Source organism: Carcharhinus amblyrhynchos, unplaced genomic scaffold (assembly GCF_965287045.1).
Source record: "Carcharhinus amblyrhynchos unplaced genomic scaffold, sCarAmb.v2.hapA scaffold_77, whole genome shotgun sequence".
NCBI lineage: Eukaryota > Metazoa > Chordata > Chondrichthyes > Carcharhiniformes > Carcharhinidae > Carcharhinus > Carcharhinus amblyrhynchos.
The window spans coordinates 519,534-537,237 of record NW_027649817.1 but is presented as its reverse complement, the minus strand read 5'-3'; the positions used below and the strand labels follow the sequence as shown (position 1 = coordinate 537,237).

Sequence of the window (17,704 nt, the reverse complement as noted above, 5' to 3'; positions counted from 1 at the left end):
ACGCCTGTAACATCCTCACCCTACAGTCAGCAACACCAACCGCCCGCCGCTGAAATGAAACACATTCCAGGAGGTGTCACAGGCGCATCCCCAAGCAATGTTTCACACCCAGTCACATTGGGAGATATCAGGACAGATAGTAAGTGTGTGGGCAGGGATTTGGAAGAGCTAAAAGTGGGTAAATATGGAGAGGGAATTCCAGAGCTAGGCAACCAGGAGAACAGAGTTGAAAGGAGTGCACGGGATTCCGGAGGTCTACACCAGTTGTTCCCAATCTTTTACATGTCGTGGCTTACCTGAGGAAGAATGTCCTTGCTATCGAGGGAATACAGTGAAGGTTTGCTAGGCCGATTCCTGGGATGGCAGGTCTGTCAATATGAGGAGAGATTAAGTCAGTTGGGAGGAGTTTAGAAGAGCGAGAGGGGATCTCACGGAAATTATAAAATTCTAACAGGTTTAGACAGGGTAGGTTCAGAAAGAATGTTCCCAATGGTGAGGGGACATAGTTTGAGGATAAGGGGGTAAACCTTTTAGAACTGAGGTGAGGAGAAATTCCTTCACCCCGAGGGTGGTGAATGTGTGGAATTCACTCCCACAGAATGTAGTTGAGGCCAAAACATTGTCTGATTTCAAGAAGAAATTAGATATAGCTCTTGGGGCTAAAGGGATCAAGAGATATGGGGGAAGGGGGGGAGGAATCAGGATATTGAATTTAATGATCAAAATGAATGGTGGAGCAGGCTCGAATGGTTGAACACTCCTGCTTCTGGTTTCTATGGCACACCCCAATACAATAAAAATAATTTCAGGCACACCTCCAATTTTCTCTGTCTTTTTCTCTTTCTGGGAACTTCATTTCTAAATTATTCCTGTCCTCTCGCCTGCGTTTCTTTAACCTCTGTCTCTCTCGGTTCTCCCAGGGTTTTTGCGCCTATTTTGAGTTTTCGGGCGCATGGAGCCTTTGTCTTCAGCTCCCAGTCCCTGTGGTCAGTGCACATGGGCTGGACCGATGTAACATACCCAACGTGCAGCTCTATCCCAGCGGATAGAGTCTTGGAGATGCTGACCGTGGAGCTGAAGACGAAGGGTTATTTAATTTAATTACATGAAATTTGAATCTTTTTGCATGTTCTACGTGATATTTCCTGTAAACTGTAACACATGCTGTCACTCAAAAGCCCTCACGTAGGCTGCACGCAAATTGACTCCTTTTAATTCTCATACATGAAAAGGGTCACGCACCTGAAGAAATTGTCCACACTTTATTGAATAAAGAAGTTGAGTCGGGTGTAGGGCTTGAAAGGGTTAATAATCACACAATTTTAAAGGTCGCATTAGCTGCAAGCTGTCTCTCAGTCACAGAGGGAAACGTACGTGAAAGCCACAGGTTTTGGTTTAAACAGACAGAGTACAGTTTTAATGCAATCCTTAACCGATATGTTTATCAGGTTCAATTTCAAATGGATAACCATTTAGTTGGACAATGTGCAGCTCATGTTTGCCCATTAGAACAAGGAACAATGGAAAGGGAGGTTGATGTACCATTAGTCAGAGCTGTAGCGAGCATGGCTTGATGATATAACATGCACAAGTTAATTGGACACTATACTCTTAAGTATGAATAATGTACCCTTAATAACTGAGCGGATAGAGATAACTAATATAATTTTATTGATTTGATTTATTATTGTCACATGTATTAGTATACAGTGAAAAGTGTTGTTTCTTGCGCACTATACAGACAAAGCACACTGTTCATAGAGAAGGAAAGGAGAGAATGCAGAATGTAGTGTTACAGTTATAGTTAGGGTGTAGAGAAAGATTAACTTAGTGTAAGTTAGGTCCATTTAAAAGTCTGATGGCAGCAGCGAAGAATCTGTTTTTGAGTCAGTTGGTATGTGATCTCAGACTATCTTTTTCCTTTTCCAGCTGAAAGTAGGTGGAAGAGAGAATGTCCGGGTGCATGGGGTCCTTAATTATGCTGGCTGCTTTGCTGAGGCAGCGGGAAGTGTAGACAGAGTCAAGGGATGGGACGTTGGTTTGAGTGATGGACTGGAATTCATTCACGATACTTTATGGTTCCTTGCGATCTTAAGCATACCAAGCTGTGATGCAACTAGAAAGAATGTTTTCTATGGTGCATCTATAAAAGTTGTTGAGTACAGACATTCCAAATTTCCTTAGTCTTCTGAGAAAGTTGGTGGGCTTTCTTAACTATAACATTGGCATGTGGGGGGGGTTATTGATGAGGACACCTAAAAACTTGAAGCTCTCAATCCTTTCTACTCTGTCCCCATTGATGTAGACAGGGGCATGTTCTCCTTTACACTTCCTGAAGTCGATGACAATCTCTTTAGTATTGTTGACATTGAGGGAGAGATTATTGTTGCTGCACCAATTCACCAGATTCTCTATCTCATTCCTGTACTCTGTCTCAATGCCAATTACTTGTAATCAAATTTGAAACTATAATTGTTTGTGTATTTCTGAATTCTGCACTCTGACTGGCCTGAATGGCTTAGTCGGTGTCCTGTAGCAGTACAGTTGTCAACAAATCATCTTGAAACCACTCCACGACTTTGTCTGGATGTGTAAGGGGAATGATAGTTTTAAATCCAACAAGAAAATCCTTACAATTATCTTATAAGACAATCTTATACCAGGTTCGAGGATGTTGCAAAGATAGAGACAAGCAAAGCAATGGAGAAATTTGAAAGCAAAGATCAAGCCATTGACAAACAGCATGGCACCATAGGTACACTAGCAAAGATATGATAGTGGACATGTGGTATTGTCATCAGACTCATAACCCAGAGACTCAGGATAATGTTCTGGGGACCTGGGTTCAAATCCCAGCATGGCAGATGGTCAAATTTGAATTCAATTAAAATCTGGAATTAAAAGTCCAATGATGACCATGAAACCACTGTAAAAACACAACTGGTTCATCAATGCCTTTTAGCAATGGAAATCTGCCATCCTGACCAGATCCGGCCTACATGTGACTCCAGATCCACAGCAATGTAGCTGACTCTTAAATGCCCTCTGAAATGGCCCAGCAAGTGATTCAGTTCAAGGGCAATGAAGGATAGGCAACAAACGCTGACCTTGCCAGCGATGCCCACATCCCATGAATGAATAAAACAGTAATGATGAGTGAATGGGCCTTGGGCCGAGTGAGGTTAAAATTATGGATATGTATATGGAGCGTGCAACGTGGATGAATGACCAAGTGAGCATTGGATTAGCTGAGTTCAGAGTTAGCAAAAGGCATGAAAGGAGGTTGTATTACTGGGAGGCCTTCCAGCCAGGTAATCCCTGGTTTATACTGCCCCACACTGACATTGATGATTCAGCGTCAGTACAACCTGACTGGTCATTGACCCTCCCCCAAAGAACCAGCGAACCATAGAGCAGTGCAACTCAGAAGAATGTTATTCGACCCAAGACGTTTGATTGTGGGATCTTACTGTGTTACAAGCATACTTCCTCCATACTGCTTGCCTACATGGCATGGTAGCATAACGGTCAGCACTGCTGCCTCACAGCACCAGGGACCCAGGTTCGATTCCTGTCTTGGGTCACTGTCTGTGTGGAGTTTGCACATTCTCCTCATGTCTGCTTGGGTTTCCTCCGGGTGCTCCAGTTTCCTCCCACACTCCGAAGAAGAGCAGGTCAGGTGGATTGTGCTAAATTGCTCCTTCGTGTCAGGGGGATGAGCTAAGGTAAATACATGGGGTTATGGGGATGGAGCCTGGACGCGATTGTTGTTGGTGCCAGCTGATTGGACCAAATGACTTCCTTCTGCACTGTAGGGATTCTATGATTCATCACCATTGAAATTCAGGAATATGGAATTCAGGAGAAATCTGGATAAATAAGATAGTCCCTATTGAATTCAATAAGGAATTCAGGTGAAATCTAAACAAATATGATATTTTCCCTATTGATTCCAATAATAAATTTAAGATGAGAACGAGATTAATCTAATATTGCAAGTATTGAAATTAATAAGAAATTCAGGCAAGGATTGATGAATATAATACAGTCACGGGCTGACATGATACACAAATACCAGCACAGAACAAAAGATGCTGTATTGGACTCTCCATATTGCTGCCAAGCTTGCATTTCTAAACCAGCATGGCCCAGTTGGACTGAGTGGTGTGTTCCTGTTTATTAAATTCAATGTAACATTGATATGTGTAAGCACTGACCTCTGTCATTCTCCTTCTCAAACCCTGCCCCTTTCCTTGTGTGTGTTTTATTGAGCATTATTGGGTCTAACCCATTCAGTTGGGATTGCCAGTACAAACTATGAATCACCCGTTTTTTAATTTATTTATGTCTCTCTTTCTCTCTTGTTCTCAGAATAAAATACCCCTTAAGCCAAGGCTTAAAGTTAAAAGTTAAGTTAAACTTAATTTATTAGTCACAAGTAAGGCTTACATTTACACTGCAATGAAGTTACTGTGAAATTCCCCTAGTCGCCATACTCCAGCACATCTTTCAGACTGTGGGAGGGAACTGGAGCACCTGGAGGAAACCCACGCAGACACGGGGAGAATGTGCAAACTCCACACAGACAGTGACCCAAACCGGGAATCGAACCCATGTCCCTGGCACTGTGAGGCAGCAATGCTAAGCGCTGTGCTACTGTATTTTGTTTTTCCTTTTTACGTATTGGTGTGTGTGGTGTCCATGGGGGAGGGAGGGGGTGTTGTAGGAGGGATGGGTGTAGGGTCTCTCTCTGCCCAGGTGCCAGGGTGGGGTCAGAGAGGGAATGAAGAAGAGTGGTGGGGGTTCAGCTGTTCTCTGCTGGGAGTTAGAGGGGGAGACAGGAGGTTGGTGGAGCAGGAGGGGGGGATGAGGGACAGGGCACTGAGGAGGGCCAGTACCCCAGTCAGGAGGAAAGTGGGGGGTGCCGGTGTTGGGGGACAGCAGCATTGGGTGGGGGCGGGGGATTTCACTCCTTCAGCCCTCCTGGACCAAAACAGTAAAAGTCCAAGGTGTCTTCACCCCCCCTCCCTTCCCCCCCCCCCAATGTAGATAGAAAACTTAATATTGTATTTCAATCCTCTCAAATCAAAAGTTGGCCCAGTTGCAAAATGCGCCTCACCTCAGCACTGCTTTATCTTGCTAAACTTTGCTCTGCTTTGTGTGTTGTTTAATTTGCAACTAGATGACTCAGTTCCAGAAACTCTTGGGGCTAATAGTGGAGTGTAACTGAAGGCAAGATTCATATCCCCTCGCTCATAACAAACTGACCAGGTGGAACCCCCAGCCCCCAGGTCCAGACCTATTTTCCTGTGCCTGTTCCCCTTCTGGGATTTAAATGGTAATGAGATGATTGAACTGACTTTCTCGGTTCAGCCTGTGGGCCAGTTGTAAGTCTCGGTAAACTGTAGTCTGAGACACAGTGAGAGCACACAGCTGTCTTGACATGACCACGCTCATTATTCCGCTGACAACACTAGCCTGTCATCACTCAATCAATTAACTGGGATCTCTTGTAGAACCGCTCATCTTTTCTCATCTGCTGCTTAGCCGGGACAAGGGCTCCCCAGGGGGTCATTGACACATCACAGCTTGGAGTTGCATTATAAGGGTCAATTCCACACACACCCTCCTCAGTTCAGGAGCCCGGGGTCTGGCTAAACTTAACTGCAGTTGAGTTGAGTTGAGTTGAGCTAACTTTTGGATACATTCCCCACCCCCCAACAATGCAAGTGCCGGCCCGCGGAGGTTTTGCCTGTCCGTCTGCTTTCCCCTGCACCCCCCTCTGCGCAGAGTGTCCCCCCAGAGCGGCCAGCCGCAAGTCCTTCAGTATCGAAGCCCTGCTGTCTGACACAGAGAGCAGCAGCGGTAACTCTCCCTGGGACAGGGTGTCTGCCGGCTGCTGCTCCAGCGGGGGCTGTGCTCTGGGCTCGGCTGGGCTGCCTCTGAGACCGCAGCTCCCTCCGTCTCTGTACCCGGGCTTGATGCACCCCCACCCCGCCTACCCTGTGTACTATGGGGCGTCTCCCCTGGTCTACCGGCCCAGCACCTGCAGGGCAGCTCACTACACACCAGGTAAGCTCTCGCTCTCTTGTCTCTGTGTGTGTGTGTGCACTTGGAGAATGTTCCCACTTAAAGGGACATCTTTTGTTTTAAGGACGCCACTTGTACTTCCTGAGTCTGAGCGAGGATTGATCAGAGGAGTTGGAGGGAAGATTTAATCCAGATGTTAAAGATCATGGGGTGGTGAATATGAATGAAATAAGCAGAAACTCTGTGCTGGAGGAAACTGTCTGCGTTCAGCAAGGGAGCAGCGGTGTAAGATTATTGACAAAACACTTAGACTGGGAGCCGGGGGTGAGGGGCTAGTTTCACTGAAAGTTTGAAGGTTTTTATTTATTAGTGTGATGACTAGGCTTACATTAACACTGCAATGAAGTTACTGTGGAAATCCCCTGGCCGTCACATTCTGGCACCTGTTCGGGTACACTGGCCAATTTACCCAACTGTGGGAGGAAAACCCACGCAGACATGGGGAGAACATGCAAACAGATAGTGACTCAAGCCGGGGAATTGAACCCGGGTTCCTGGTACTGTGAGGCAGCACTGCTAGCTACTGTGCCACCCCACTAAAATGAAGTCACTGTGAAAATCCCCTAGTCACCACACTCCGGTTCCTGTTCGGGTTTTGATTTTGATTTGATTTATTATTGTCACATGTATTATTATACAGTGAAAAGTATCGTTCCTTGTGCGCTATATAGACAAAGCATACCATTCATAGAGAAGGAAAGGGTGCAGAATGTAGTGTTACAGTCATAGCTAGGGTGTAGAGAAAGATCGACTTAATGCGAGGTAAGGGTACACTGAGGGAGAATTTAGCATGGCCAATGTACCTAACCAGTTCGTCTTTCGGACTGTGGGAGGAAACTGGAGCACCTGGAGAAAACCCATGCAGACATGGGGAGAATGTGCAGACTCCACACAGACAGTGACCCAAGCCGGGAATCGAACCTGAGTCCCTCGCACTGTGAGGCAGCAGTGCTAACCACTGTGCCACCCCACCGTACCGCTTTGGGTGGAGGGGAGAGGAGGGTATGACTGCGTCTCGTCCATTCAGTTGTGTTTGTTAGTACAAGATGTGAATCATCCTTTTTTTTGTCTCCCTCCGGGCCCTCAGAATGTCCTTTAGCCAAACCTGCCTTCACTCCTCTCAAATCAAAAATCAGCAAGTCAAAGCGAGTGAGGACCATCTTCACCCAGGAACAGCTAGGTCGCCTGGAAAAGGAGTTTGCCCGCCAACAGTACATGGTGGGCTCTGAGAGGTTCGTGCTGGCATCTGCTCTGCAACTCAATGAGTCACAGGTAAGGAAGGGGGGGAGGGGGTCACAAGCTGCCCAAAGTATTCCCTCCCTATACCCGCTCAGCTTCTTACTTGGACTATCTAGTGAGATGCGGACAGAACAGCTTAAACATACAGCACTGTTCATAACCTCAGGATCTGACAGGCAATGGCACACCTCCGACATAGAACATAGAAAAACTACAGCACAAACCGGCCCTTCGGCCCACAAGTTGCGCCGATCATGTCCATACGTATATAACCCTCAATCCTATTAAATCCCATGTACTCATCCAGAAGTCTCTTAAAAGACCCCAGCGAGTTTGCCTCCACCACCACCGACGGCAGCCGATTCCACTCACTCACTACCCTCTGAGTGAAAAACTTACCCCTAACGTCTCCTCTGTACCTACTCCCCAGCACCTTAAACCTGTGTCCTCTCATAGCGACCATTTCAGCCCTGGGAAATAGCCTCCGAGAATCCACCCTATCTATTCCTCTCAACATTTTATACACCTCTATCAGGTCGCCTCTCAACCTTCGTCTCTCCAAGGAGAAAAGACTGAGCTCTCTCAACCTATCCCCAATCCAGGCAACATCCTTGTAAATCTCCTCTGCACCCTTTCAATGGCTTCCACATCCTTTCTGTAATGAGGCGACCGGAACTGAGCACAGTACTCCAAGAGGGGTCTGACCAGGGTCTTATACAGCTGCAGCATTATCTCCCGACTCCGAAACTCAATTTCTTGATTCAATTCCTATTTCTTATGTTCTCATTATGTTCTTATGAATGCCAGTACAACATATGCCTTCTGAACCACATCCTCTACCTGCGAAGCCAATTTGAGAGTCCTATGAACCTAGACTCCAAGATCATTCTGATCTTCCACACTGCACAATGGTGACATGTTGCCACCAATGTAATGTCAAAAATGTGGCAGGTGATTGGTGCACAGAAAGATCCCAATAATGAGCAGACAATCTGTTTTAGCGACCTTTGGTAAAGGGGTATTGATATTAATTGTAAGGGGAAATGGTGCACACCTTTCACCTTCCCACCTCGGATAAATGATGCATGAAACTCAGCCACTGAGTGCAGCGAGTTTGCAAGTTTAACCCCTTGTCTGCAGTGGAAGGTGGTGGTGTTATAGGGCAGAGTGTGTGGGATCCAGCAGTGGTGATGCTGATTTTAATAGAAACTGGACCATGATGGGTAAACATCAGTCTCCCAAAATCCATCCACTAACCAGATAATGAGCATGTAAATGTTCGGTAAGGAGCAGTTATTGGTTTTTCTGTTCATTAATTCATGGAACATTGGCATCGCTGACTAAGTCAACATTTATTACCCATCCCTACTTGCCCTTGAGAAGCTGGTGGTGAGTTGATTTCTTGAACTGTCGTAGCCCATGTGCTGTAGGTACACCCACTGTGCTGTTAAGGAGGGAGTTCCAGGATTCTGACCCAGGGACAGTGTATTTCCAAGGATGATCATAGAATCAGTGCAGAAGGAGGCCATTCAGCCCATCGAGTCTGCACCAACCATAAACCCACCCAGGCTTCATCCCTGTAACCCCACATATTTACACCTCCAATCTATGCACCCACTAACACTAAGGGGCAATTTAGCACAGCCAATGCACCTAACCCGACATCTTTGGAGTGTGGGAGGAAATTGGAGCACCTAGAGGAAACCCATGCCGACACGGGGAGAATGTGCAGACTCTGCACAGTGACCCAAGCCAGGAATCGAATCCAAGTCCCTGGCGCTATGAGGCCGCAGTGCTAACCACTGTGCTACCATGCTGCCACCCAATGTTCTAGTTGTCTCGGTGGAAAATGTGATATTTTCTTGAAGCTCCCCCTTTCACAGCTGTAGTCCTGTTGGAGAGTTTAGCATTCACTGTGCTGGATATCTGGGGGAAACCTGTTCTTTGGTGCTCACTCCACCAGTTCCAGCCTCTAACTGAAACACTAAATGCCCACTCGGCCCTGGATGTTTACCAGGCAGATTGAAAACATAGCCGTGAGTGTGTGAGTGTGTGAACAAAGAAAATTATAGCACAGGAACAGGCCCTTCGGCCCTCCAATTTTCCACCAACCATGCTGCCCGACTGAACTAAAAGCCCCACCCTTCCAGGGGCCATATCCCTCTGTTCCCATCCTATTCATGTATTTGTTAAGTCAACACTGTATCTGCTTCCACTACCTTCCCCCGGCAGCGAGTTTCAGGCACCCACCACCCTCTGTGTAAAAAAATCTGCCTCGTACATCTCCTTGCCCCTTGCACCTTAAACCTAATCCCCGTCGCAGTTGACTATTCCACCCTGGGTTGGGAGAAGGTTTCGAGAAGAAGGTTGTCTATAGAGCTCTAGGCAAGCCTGATATCTTGTTCCCCTCTTCTCAATGTGTTCAGCATACCTGAAGTAAATTCTGAGCTTTAGCGCAATGTTGTGGGCCCCACCCATGCTGTTTTACCATTTTAAGAGCAGCAGGTACTGTCTTGAGTTGCACCAGTGCACAGTTAAATGGAAGGCTGGTGATTTTGTTCTAGTTTCTGGAACGAGAATTGTAACTCCTTGAGTGAAAGGGAATAGAGTAAAAGAAAATCTGAAAAGGGCAACCTGCATTCTTCAGATAAATGCTGGTGGGATCCATTTAACTCAGCATCAAAATTAAAGAAGAGAATTCAACTGATTCTCATCAAAATGAGGGCAACAGTATGGAGGGTCACAGGTTCAGCACTGAGACAGGAGAAAGGCCATTTCATCCAGGTAAGCACTTAGAAGGCCATTCAGCCCGTTACACAGGAACAGGAGGAGGCCATTCAGCCCCTCGAGTCCTTTCTGCCTTTCCATTGGGTCATTCAACTCCATGTACGTTGCTCCAATTCCTAGAATTCCCTTAACCTATGGATATTAGTACTGAAATTCCTGAATGATCCCACTTTGCCTTTCTGTAAAAAAAAACTTTCCGATTTCACTCCTGAACAACTTAGCTCTAATTTTAAAGTTACTAAAGTTTATTTATTAGTGTGACAAATACGCTTACATTAACACTGCAATGAAGTGACTGTGAAAATCCCCCAGTCGTCTCACTCTGGCGCCTGTGAGGGAGAATTTAGCATGGCCAATGCACCTAACCCGCACGTCTTTCGGACTGTGGGAGGAAACCGGAGCACAGAGGAAACCCACACAGACACAGGGAGAATGTGATTTGATTTGATTTATTATTGTCACGTACAGTGAAAAGTATTGTTGTGCGCTATACAGACAAAACATACCATTCATAGAGAAGGAAACGGGAGGGTGTAGAATGTAGTGTTACAGTCATAGCTAGGTTGTAGAGAAAGAGCAACTTAATGCAAAGTAAGTCCATTCAAAAGTCTGACAGCAGCAGGGAAGAAGCTGTTTTTGAGTTAGTTGTTACGTGACCTCAGACTTTTGTATCTTTTTCCCAAAAGAAGAAGGTGAAAGAGAAAATGTCTGGGTTACTTGGGGTCCTTAATTATTATGGCTGCTTTTCTGAGGTAGTGAGAAGTGTAGACAGAGTCAGTGGGTGGGAGGCTGGTTTCCGTGACGGATTCAGCCTGGTTCATGACCCTTTGTAGTTTGTTATGGTCTTGGACAGAGCCATACCGAGCTGTGACACGCCCGGAGAGCGACCCAGGCTGGGAATCGAACCTGGGTTCCCAGTGGTGTGAGGCAGCAGTGCTAACCAATGTGTCACCCCCATGTTCAGGATTGTCTGACCCTCGGAAATAGTTTCTGTAGCCCGCACTGTCAACTGGGAGCGGTCACTGGAGGTTGTGACCTTTGGAGGAACATTGTAAGAGGCGAGCAGAAATGAGAAGTTCTGTTGCCGAGAAGGTGGATATGATGTGGAGATGCCAGCGTTGGACTGGGGTGAACACAGTAAGAAGTCTCACAACACCAGGTTAAAGTCCAACAGGTTTATTTGGTAGTAAAGCTATTTACCATTTATATAGATGATCTGGAGGAGGGAACCGAGTGCAGGGTGTCGAAATTTGCTGATGACACCAAGATTGGGGGAAAGGCAAATTGTGCGGAGGGTGTGGAGAGTCTGCAGAAGGATCTAGATAGGCTGGGCGAATGGGCCAGGAAATGGCAAATGGAATTTAATGTTGGCAAGTGTGAGGTGGTCCACTTTGGTAGGAAGAATGGTAGGAAGGACTATTACTTATGTGGCGAAAAACTGCAGCAGGCGACGGTGCAGAGGGACCTTGGGGTCCTTGTGCATGAGTCGCAAAAACCCAGCTTGCAGGTGCAGCAGGTGGTCAGGAAGGCGAATGGGATGCTGGCCTTCATAGCGAGGGGGATTGAATATAAAAGTAGGGAGGTCTTGCTGCAGCTGTATAGGGCATTGGTGAGGCCGCAGCTGGAGTACTGTGTGCAGTTTTGGGCGCCGCACCTGCGCAAGGATATTTTGGCCTTGGAGGGAGTGCAGAGGAGGTTTACTAGGCTGATACCGGAGTTGAGGGGATTGAGCTATGAGGAGAGGCTGAATAAACTAGGCTTGTACTCGTTAGAGTTTAGAAGAATGAGGGGAGATCTCATTGAGACGTATAAGATGATGAATGGGATGGATAGGATAGAGGTGGAGAGACTCTTCCCGCTCAAAAAAGACAGTAGGACTAGGGGGCACAGCCTCAAGATAAAGGGGAGGCGGTTTAGAACGGAGTTGAGGAGGAACTTCTTCACTCAAAGGGTGGTGAATCTCTGGAATTCTCTGCCCGTTGAAGTGGTGGAGGCTGCCTCGCTAAATATTTTTAAGAAGCGGGTTGATGGGTTCTTGATAAGAGAGGGGATTAAGGGTTATGGGGAGAGGGCGGGAAAGTGGAACTGAGCCACAACAGATCAGCCATGATCTTATTGAATGGCGGGGCAGGCTTGAAGAGCTGGATGGCCTACTCCTGCTCCTATTTCTTATGTTCTTATGTTCTTATGTTCTTAAACCCCAACAAGCATTCGGAACACTTTTCCTTCATCAGGTGACATCCCCTCACTTTCATCATCTAATGAAGGAGCAGTGCTCTGAAAGCTAGTGGTGTTTACTGCCAAATAAACCTGTTGGACATTAACCTGGTGTTGTGAGACTTCTAAGAACACAAGAAATAGGAGCAGGAGTAGGCCATCTAGCCCTTTGAGCCTGCCCCACCATTCAATAAGATCATGGCTGATCTGAAGTGGATCAGTTCCACTTTCCCGCCTTCTCCCCATGACCTTTAAGTCCCTTCTTACTGTGTTTGTCGAGAAAAAAGGCCCAGAACGAACAGAAATAGAGCAAATTCTCAGCCAGCTGTCTTCCTCTGAGACTGACCTGTCAGTGTGACTCCTGTCGGCATGTCAAAGACAGAGTTCGCTGCCACAGTGCAAACCATTCTCAAACCACTTTAAAATTGTGGTCCTTTCCGACAGAAAATGTGTTTTTTTTTAAACTGGATCTTGGGGAAGTTTGTCATTTTCTTTCTCATTAGTTTGCTTTCCCTCCCTTCCAATCAACAGGTCAAAGTCTGGTTCCAGAACCGAAGAATCAAGTGGCGGAAGCAGAGCCTCGAGCAGCAGCAGGCCAAGCTGGCCAGATTGGGCATCGTGGGCACCCAGCCCAGCCCGGACTCACAGAGCACCGAGGAGGGCCACGGGACGGGGCCCCAGCACCAGGACCAACCCTGAGCTCCTGCTGGACTTTCCACAGACTCTCAGCACGCAGCCGTCCCCCCCCCCCCGCACCCGACTCCACCAACCGGCCCTCCCCGACCCCCCCCACCCCAACACCTACCACACCCTGTCGGAGCCCACACTGGGTGACATCACATTGCCACATACCGCCTTGGCAGCCAATGTCAATCGTGTATCCATGGAGTGGGCACCATTGAGACACCTCGTGGTGTTGGACTTTGCATTGTTAATATCACATTCTGCATTGTAATATTAGTCTAGATATACCTAATATATAACTGGAGTTTTTAAGAAGGTGCTTTCTCCTTCTGTCTGTTTGTGTGTGTGTGTGTTTGTGTGTGTGTGTGTTTGTGTGTGTGTGTGTGTGTCAGATTAGAGTTATAGAATGATAAAAGCAGAGAAGGAGGAGGCCATTCGGCCCCACCTGCCTGTACCAGCCCTTTGAAAGAGCTGTCCAGTTAATCCCGCTCTCCTGATCTTGCCCCGGGACCCCTGTAAATTTTTTTCCCCTTCAAGTATTTATTAAATTGCCATTTGGGAGTTACTGTTGAATTCAGACAGCACATTTCAGGTTACAACTCACTGTCCAAAATAGAATTGCCTCATTCTGCCTTTGTTTATTGGTCAAGCAGCAGCCCCCCGCACCCCCCCCACCCCCCGCCGCCCCCAGGTCAGGCAGCAGCCCCCCCCCCCCGCCCACCCCGGTCACGCAGCCCCTGCCTCTGGGAACGGTTTCCCTTTATTTAACAAACCCCTCAGTGATTTTGAACATAATACAACGTCCGAAGGCACTTTATAGGAGCGCTATGGAGCCAAATCTAATACGGGGCTACAGAAGGAAACATGGTTTGATCAAAGAGGTAGATTTTAAAACAAATTTTAACCCGAACCTTCAAGAAGGAGTTAGCGAGGTAGAGATGGAGAAGTTTAGCGAGGGAACTTCAGAGCTGACAGTCTCCACAGCTCAAAGCAAGTCTCTCAATGGTGGGATCGAATCATTGAGGTTTACAGCATGGAGACAGGCCCTTCAGCCCAACTTGTCCATGCTGCCCAGTTTTTACTACCAAGCTAGTTCCAATTGCCCGCATTTGGCCCATATCCCTCTATACCCATCTTACCCATGTGACTGTCTAAATGCAGGTACAAAATTGTACCCGCCTCTACTACTGCATCTGGCAGCTCATTCCAGACACTCACCACCCTCTGTGTGAAAAAAATTGCCCCTCTGGACCCCTTTGTATCTCTCCCCTCTCACCTTAAACCTATGCCCTCTGGTTTTAGACTCCCCTGACCCAATTAGTCTCAAACACTTGCTGTTTTCCAATGGCCATGGTAATGTCCTTTTTTGATTGTGTCCAGTTGACTTTCCAACTGAACTGCTTCCATCAGACAGTACATTCCAGATTGTCACAGCTCCCTGCATGCTTGTTTCTTCTCATCTTCCCTGTTTCTTTGCTAATCTCCTTTGATCTGTATCCTCTGGTTAGTGACAGTAAACAGTTATCTCTGTCTAAAATTCTCATGATTTTGAATACCTCTATCAAATCTCTGCTTCACTTTCTTTGCTCAAACTTCTGTCATAGACAAACCCGATTTTTATCCTTATCTCAGTGTTACCCCTGTGTCAGTTCACCCGTTGCTGAAAGCCTATCATGTACATCTTCGTCACTGCTAGACTATAGCAGTGTATTCCAGCTGCTCACCGACATTCTACTCTCTGTGAACCCAAAACTCTTCTGCCTGCATCCAAACTCACCATGACTCCCATTCCCAGCTGATCTACACTGGCTCCTGGTCAAAAAATGCCCTGATTTTAAAATTCTCATCCTTATTTCAAAGTCCCACCATGCCTCCACCCCCAATCCCACTCCAACCTCCTGCCCCCATCTCTGCAATCTCTCCCAAGATATGACTTTTAAGGCGTGTCTTGACAAATATACGAATAGCGTCATAGAGGTTTACAGCATGGAAACAGGCCCTTTGGCCCAACTTGTGCATGCTGCCCCTTTTCTTAATCCCTAAACTAGTCCCAATTGCCCGCATTTGGCCCATATCCCTCCATTCCCATCTTACCCATGTAACTGTCTAAATGATTGTTAAAAGACAAAATTGTACCCACCTCTACTACTACCTCTGGCAGTTTGTTCCAAACATTCACCACCCTCTGTGTGAAAAAGTTGCCCCTCTGGACAGTTTTGTATCTCTTCGCTCTCACTTTAAAACTCTGGCCTTTGGTTTTAGACTCCCCTACCTTTGGGAAAAATATTGACTAACAGATCTCTGCCCCTCAATATTTTATAGAAACTCCTGTATTCAACGTTGGGAATGGAGGGATATAAACGAATGATCTAGTTGGACACATGAGCGGTGCAGGCTTAGAGGGCCGAAGGGCCTGTTTCCTGTGCTATACTGTTTTTTGTTCTTTGTTCTGACCAATGAAACCAAGCATGCTGAATGCCTTCTTCACCACTCTGTCCACCTGTGACTCCACTTTCAAGGAGCTATGAACCTGTACCCCTAGGTCTCTTTGTTATAAGATAGGATAGAAACAGAGGGATATGGTTCCTGGAAGGGTTGGGGTTTTAGAACATAGAACATAGAACACTACAGCACAACAGGCCCTTCGGCCCACAAGTTGCGCCGATCATATCCCTACCTACTGGGCCTATCTATAACCCTCAATCCCATTAAATCCCATGTACTCGTCCAGAAGTCTCTTAAAAGATGGCAGCCGATTCCACTCACTCACCACCCTCTGAGTGAAAAACTTACCCCTGACATCTCCTCTGTACCTGCTCCCCAGCACCTTAAACCGGTGTCCTCTCGTAGCGACCATTTCAGCCCTGGGAAATAGCCTCTGAGAATCCACCCTATCTATACCTCTCAACATCTTATAAACCTCTATCAGGTCACCTCTCAACCTTCGTCTCTCCAGGGAGAAGAGTCCCAGCTCCCTCAACCTATCCTCATAAGGCATGCCTCCCAATCCAGGCAACATCCTTGTAAATCTCCTCTGTACCCTTTCAATAGCTTCCACATCCTTCCTGTAGTGAGGCGACCAGAACTGCGCACAGTACTCCAAGTGGGGCCTGACAAGGGTCTTATAAAGTTGCAGCATTACCTCCCGACTCCTAAACTCAATCCCTCGATTAATGAAGGCCAGTACACCATACGCCTTCTTGACCACATCCTCCACTTGCGAGGCTGATTTAAGAGTCCTGTGGACCCGGACCCCAAGGTCCTTCTGCTCCTCAACAACTCCTTTTAGTTCAGATGGGCAGTATGGTCATTGCAGGCTTGGAGGACCAAAGGGCCTGATCCTTTGCTGTAATTTTCTTTGTTCTAACTGTGCTCTTCTTAGTTCCTGTCTCTCATAGGTGACCGATTTTGCTCTCCCACCATTGGCAATCATGTCGCCTCTACCTCAAACACTAGAATTCACTCCATTCACCTCTCCACCTCACTACTTCTCTGTATTCATTCTTGTTCACTAGTTAAGGGAAAAACAACAGCACCTTTATTTACAGAATAAAACCATACAGCGGCTTGCAATTGCATAGCTGCAGACAGTTCCCAAGAAGGTTCTGGAATAGAAACACAAGCTCTTGATTGGTTCCATGGATCAGGTGATCCGAACTGTGCAGATGGATCCTTAAAGGGACAATCACCATCATCAGATGGCCAAGCATCTGGTCATCTGAGCAAATATCTCCTCATGTAGCTCAGATTCATGTTTTACTGTGAAGTGTTTTGGGTTGTTCTTTATATTAAAGTTGCTATATAAATGCAAATTGTTGCTGTTATGCCCATCATGCGTTTACACTATGAAACAAGCTAGCATGAGGTAACAATGGCGTGAGCTCTGGCTGCTCATGTCTGCCCCTTTTTCACCCCATGTCTTCATGGTGACCCATCCAGCCAAGCCCCACACATAGAAAGAAACTTAAGCAAGGAGTAAGGAGGGCTACAAGGGGTCATGAGAAAGCATTGGCCGGCAGGGTTAAGGAAAATCCCAAGGCTTTTTATACATATATAACGAGCAAGAGGGTAGCCAGGGAGAGGGTTGGCCCACTCAAGGGCAAGGGAGGGAATCTGTGCATGGAGCCAGAGGAAATGCATCAGTATTCACCAAAGAGAAGGATTTGGTGGATGATGAGTCTGGGAAAGGATGTGCAGATAGTTTGAGTCATGTTGAGATCAAAAAGGATGAGGTATTGGGGTTCTTGAGAAACTTTAGGATAGACAAGTCCCCAGGGCCTGATGGGATACACCCCAGAATACTGAGAGAGGCAAGGGAGGAAATTGTTGGGGCCTTGAGAGAAATCTATGTTTCCTCACTGTCTACAGGGGAGGTCCCAGAGGATTGGAGACTAGCCAATGTTATTCCTTTGTTTAAGAAGGGTAGCAAGAACAATCCAGGTAATTACAGGCCTTACATCAGTGGTAGGGAAATTATTGGAGAGGATTCTTCGAGACAGGATTATTCCCACTTGGAAATAAGTGGATGTATTAGTGAGAGACAACATAGTTTTGTGAAGGGAAGATCGTGTCTCAGTAACTTGATCAAGTTTTTCGCGGAAGTGACGAGGATAATAGATGAAGATAGGGCAGTGGATGGTGTCTATATGGACTTCAGTAAGGCCTTTGACAAGGTCCTTCATGGCAG

The 17,704-nt window shown here is 46.7% G+C and overlaps 1 protein-coding gene across 1 annotated transcript; it reads left to right on the top strand.

Annotated features, from left to right (window-relative positions):
- The first annotated feature begins 5,723 nt into the window (after positions 1-5,723).
- On the top strand, positions 5,724-13,037 carry LOC145337809 (homeobox protein not2-like). The gene is made up of 3 exons (XM_080182662.1): positions 5,724-6,072; positions 7,178-7,362; positions 12,865-13,037. Exons 1-3 carry the CDS (start codon positions 5,724-5,726, stop codon positions 13,030-13,032), a joined length of 702 nt encoding a protein of 233 aa, XP_080038788.1. The 3' UTR covers positions 13,033-13,037.
- The last annotated feature ends 4,667 nt before the right edge of the window (positions 13,038-17,704 follow it).

What these genes read in the sequence shown, in the direction of transcription:
- LOC145337809 (XM_080182662.1), top strand. Translation starts at nt 5,724, where the DNA reads ATGCAAGTGCCGGCCCGCGGAGGTTTTGCCTGTCCGTCTGCTTTCCCC. An exon ending in GGCAGCTCACTACACACCAG is followed by an intron (nt 6,073 to 7,177) that starts GTAAGCTCTCGC and finishes CCGGGCCCTCAG; the next exon opens with AATGTCCTTTAGCCAAACCT. An exon ending in TGCAACTCAATGAGTCACAG is followed by an intron (nt 7,363 to 12,864) that starts GTAAGGAAGGGG and finishes TCCAATCAACAG; the next exon opens with GTCAAAGTCTGGTTCCAGAA.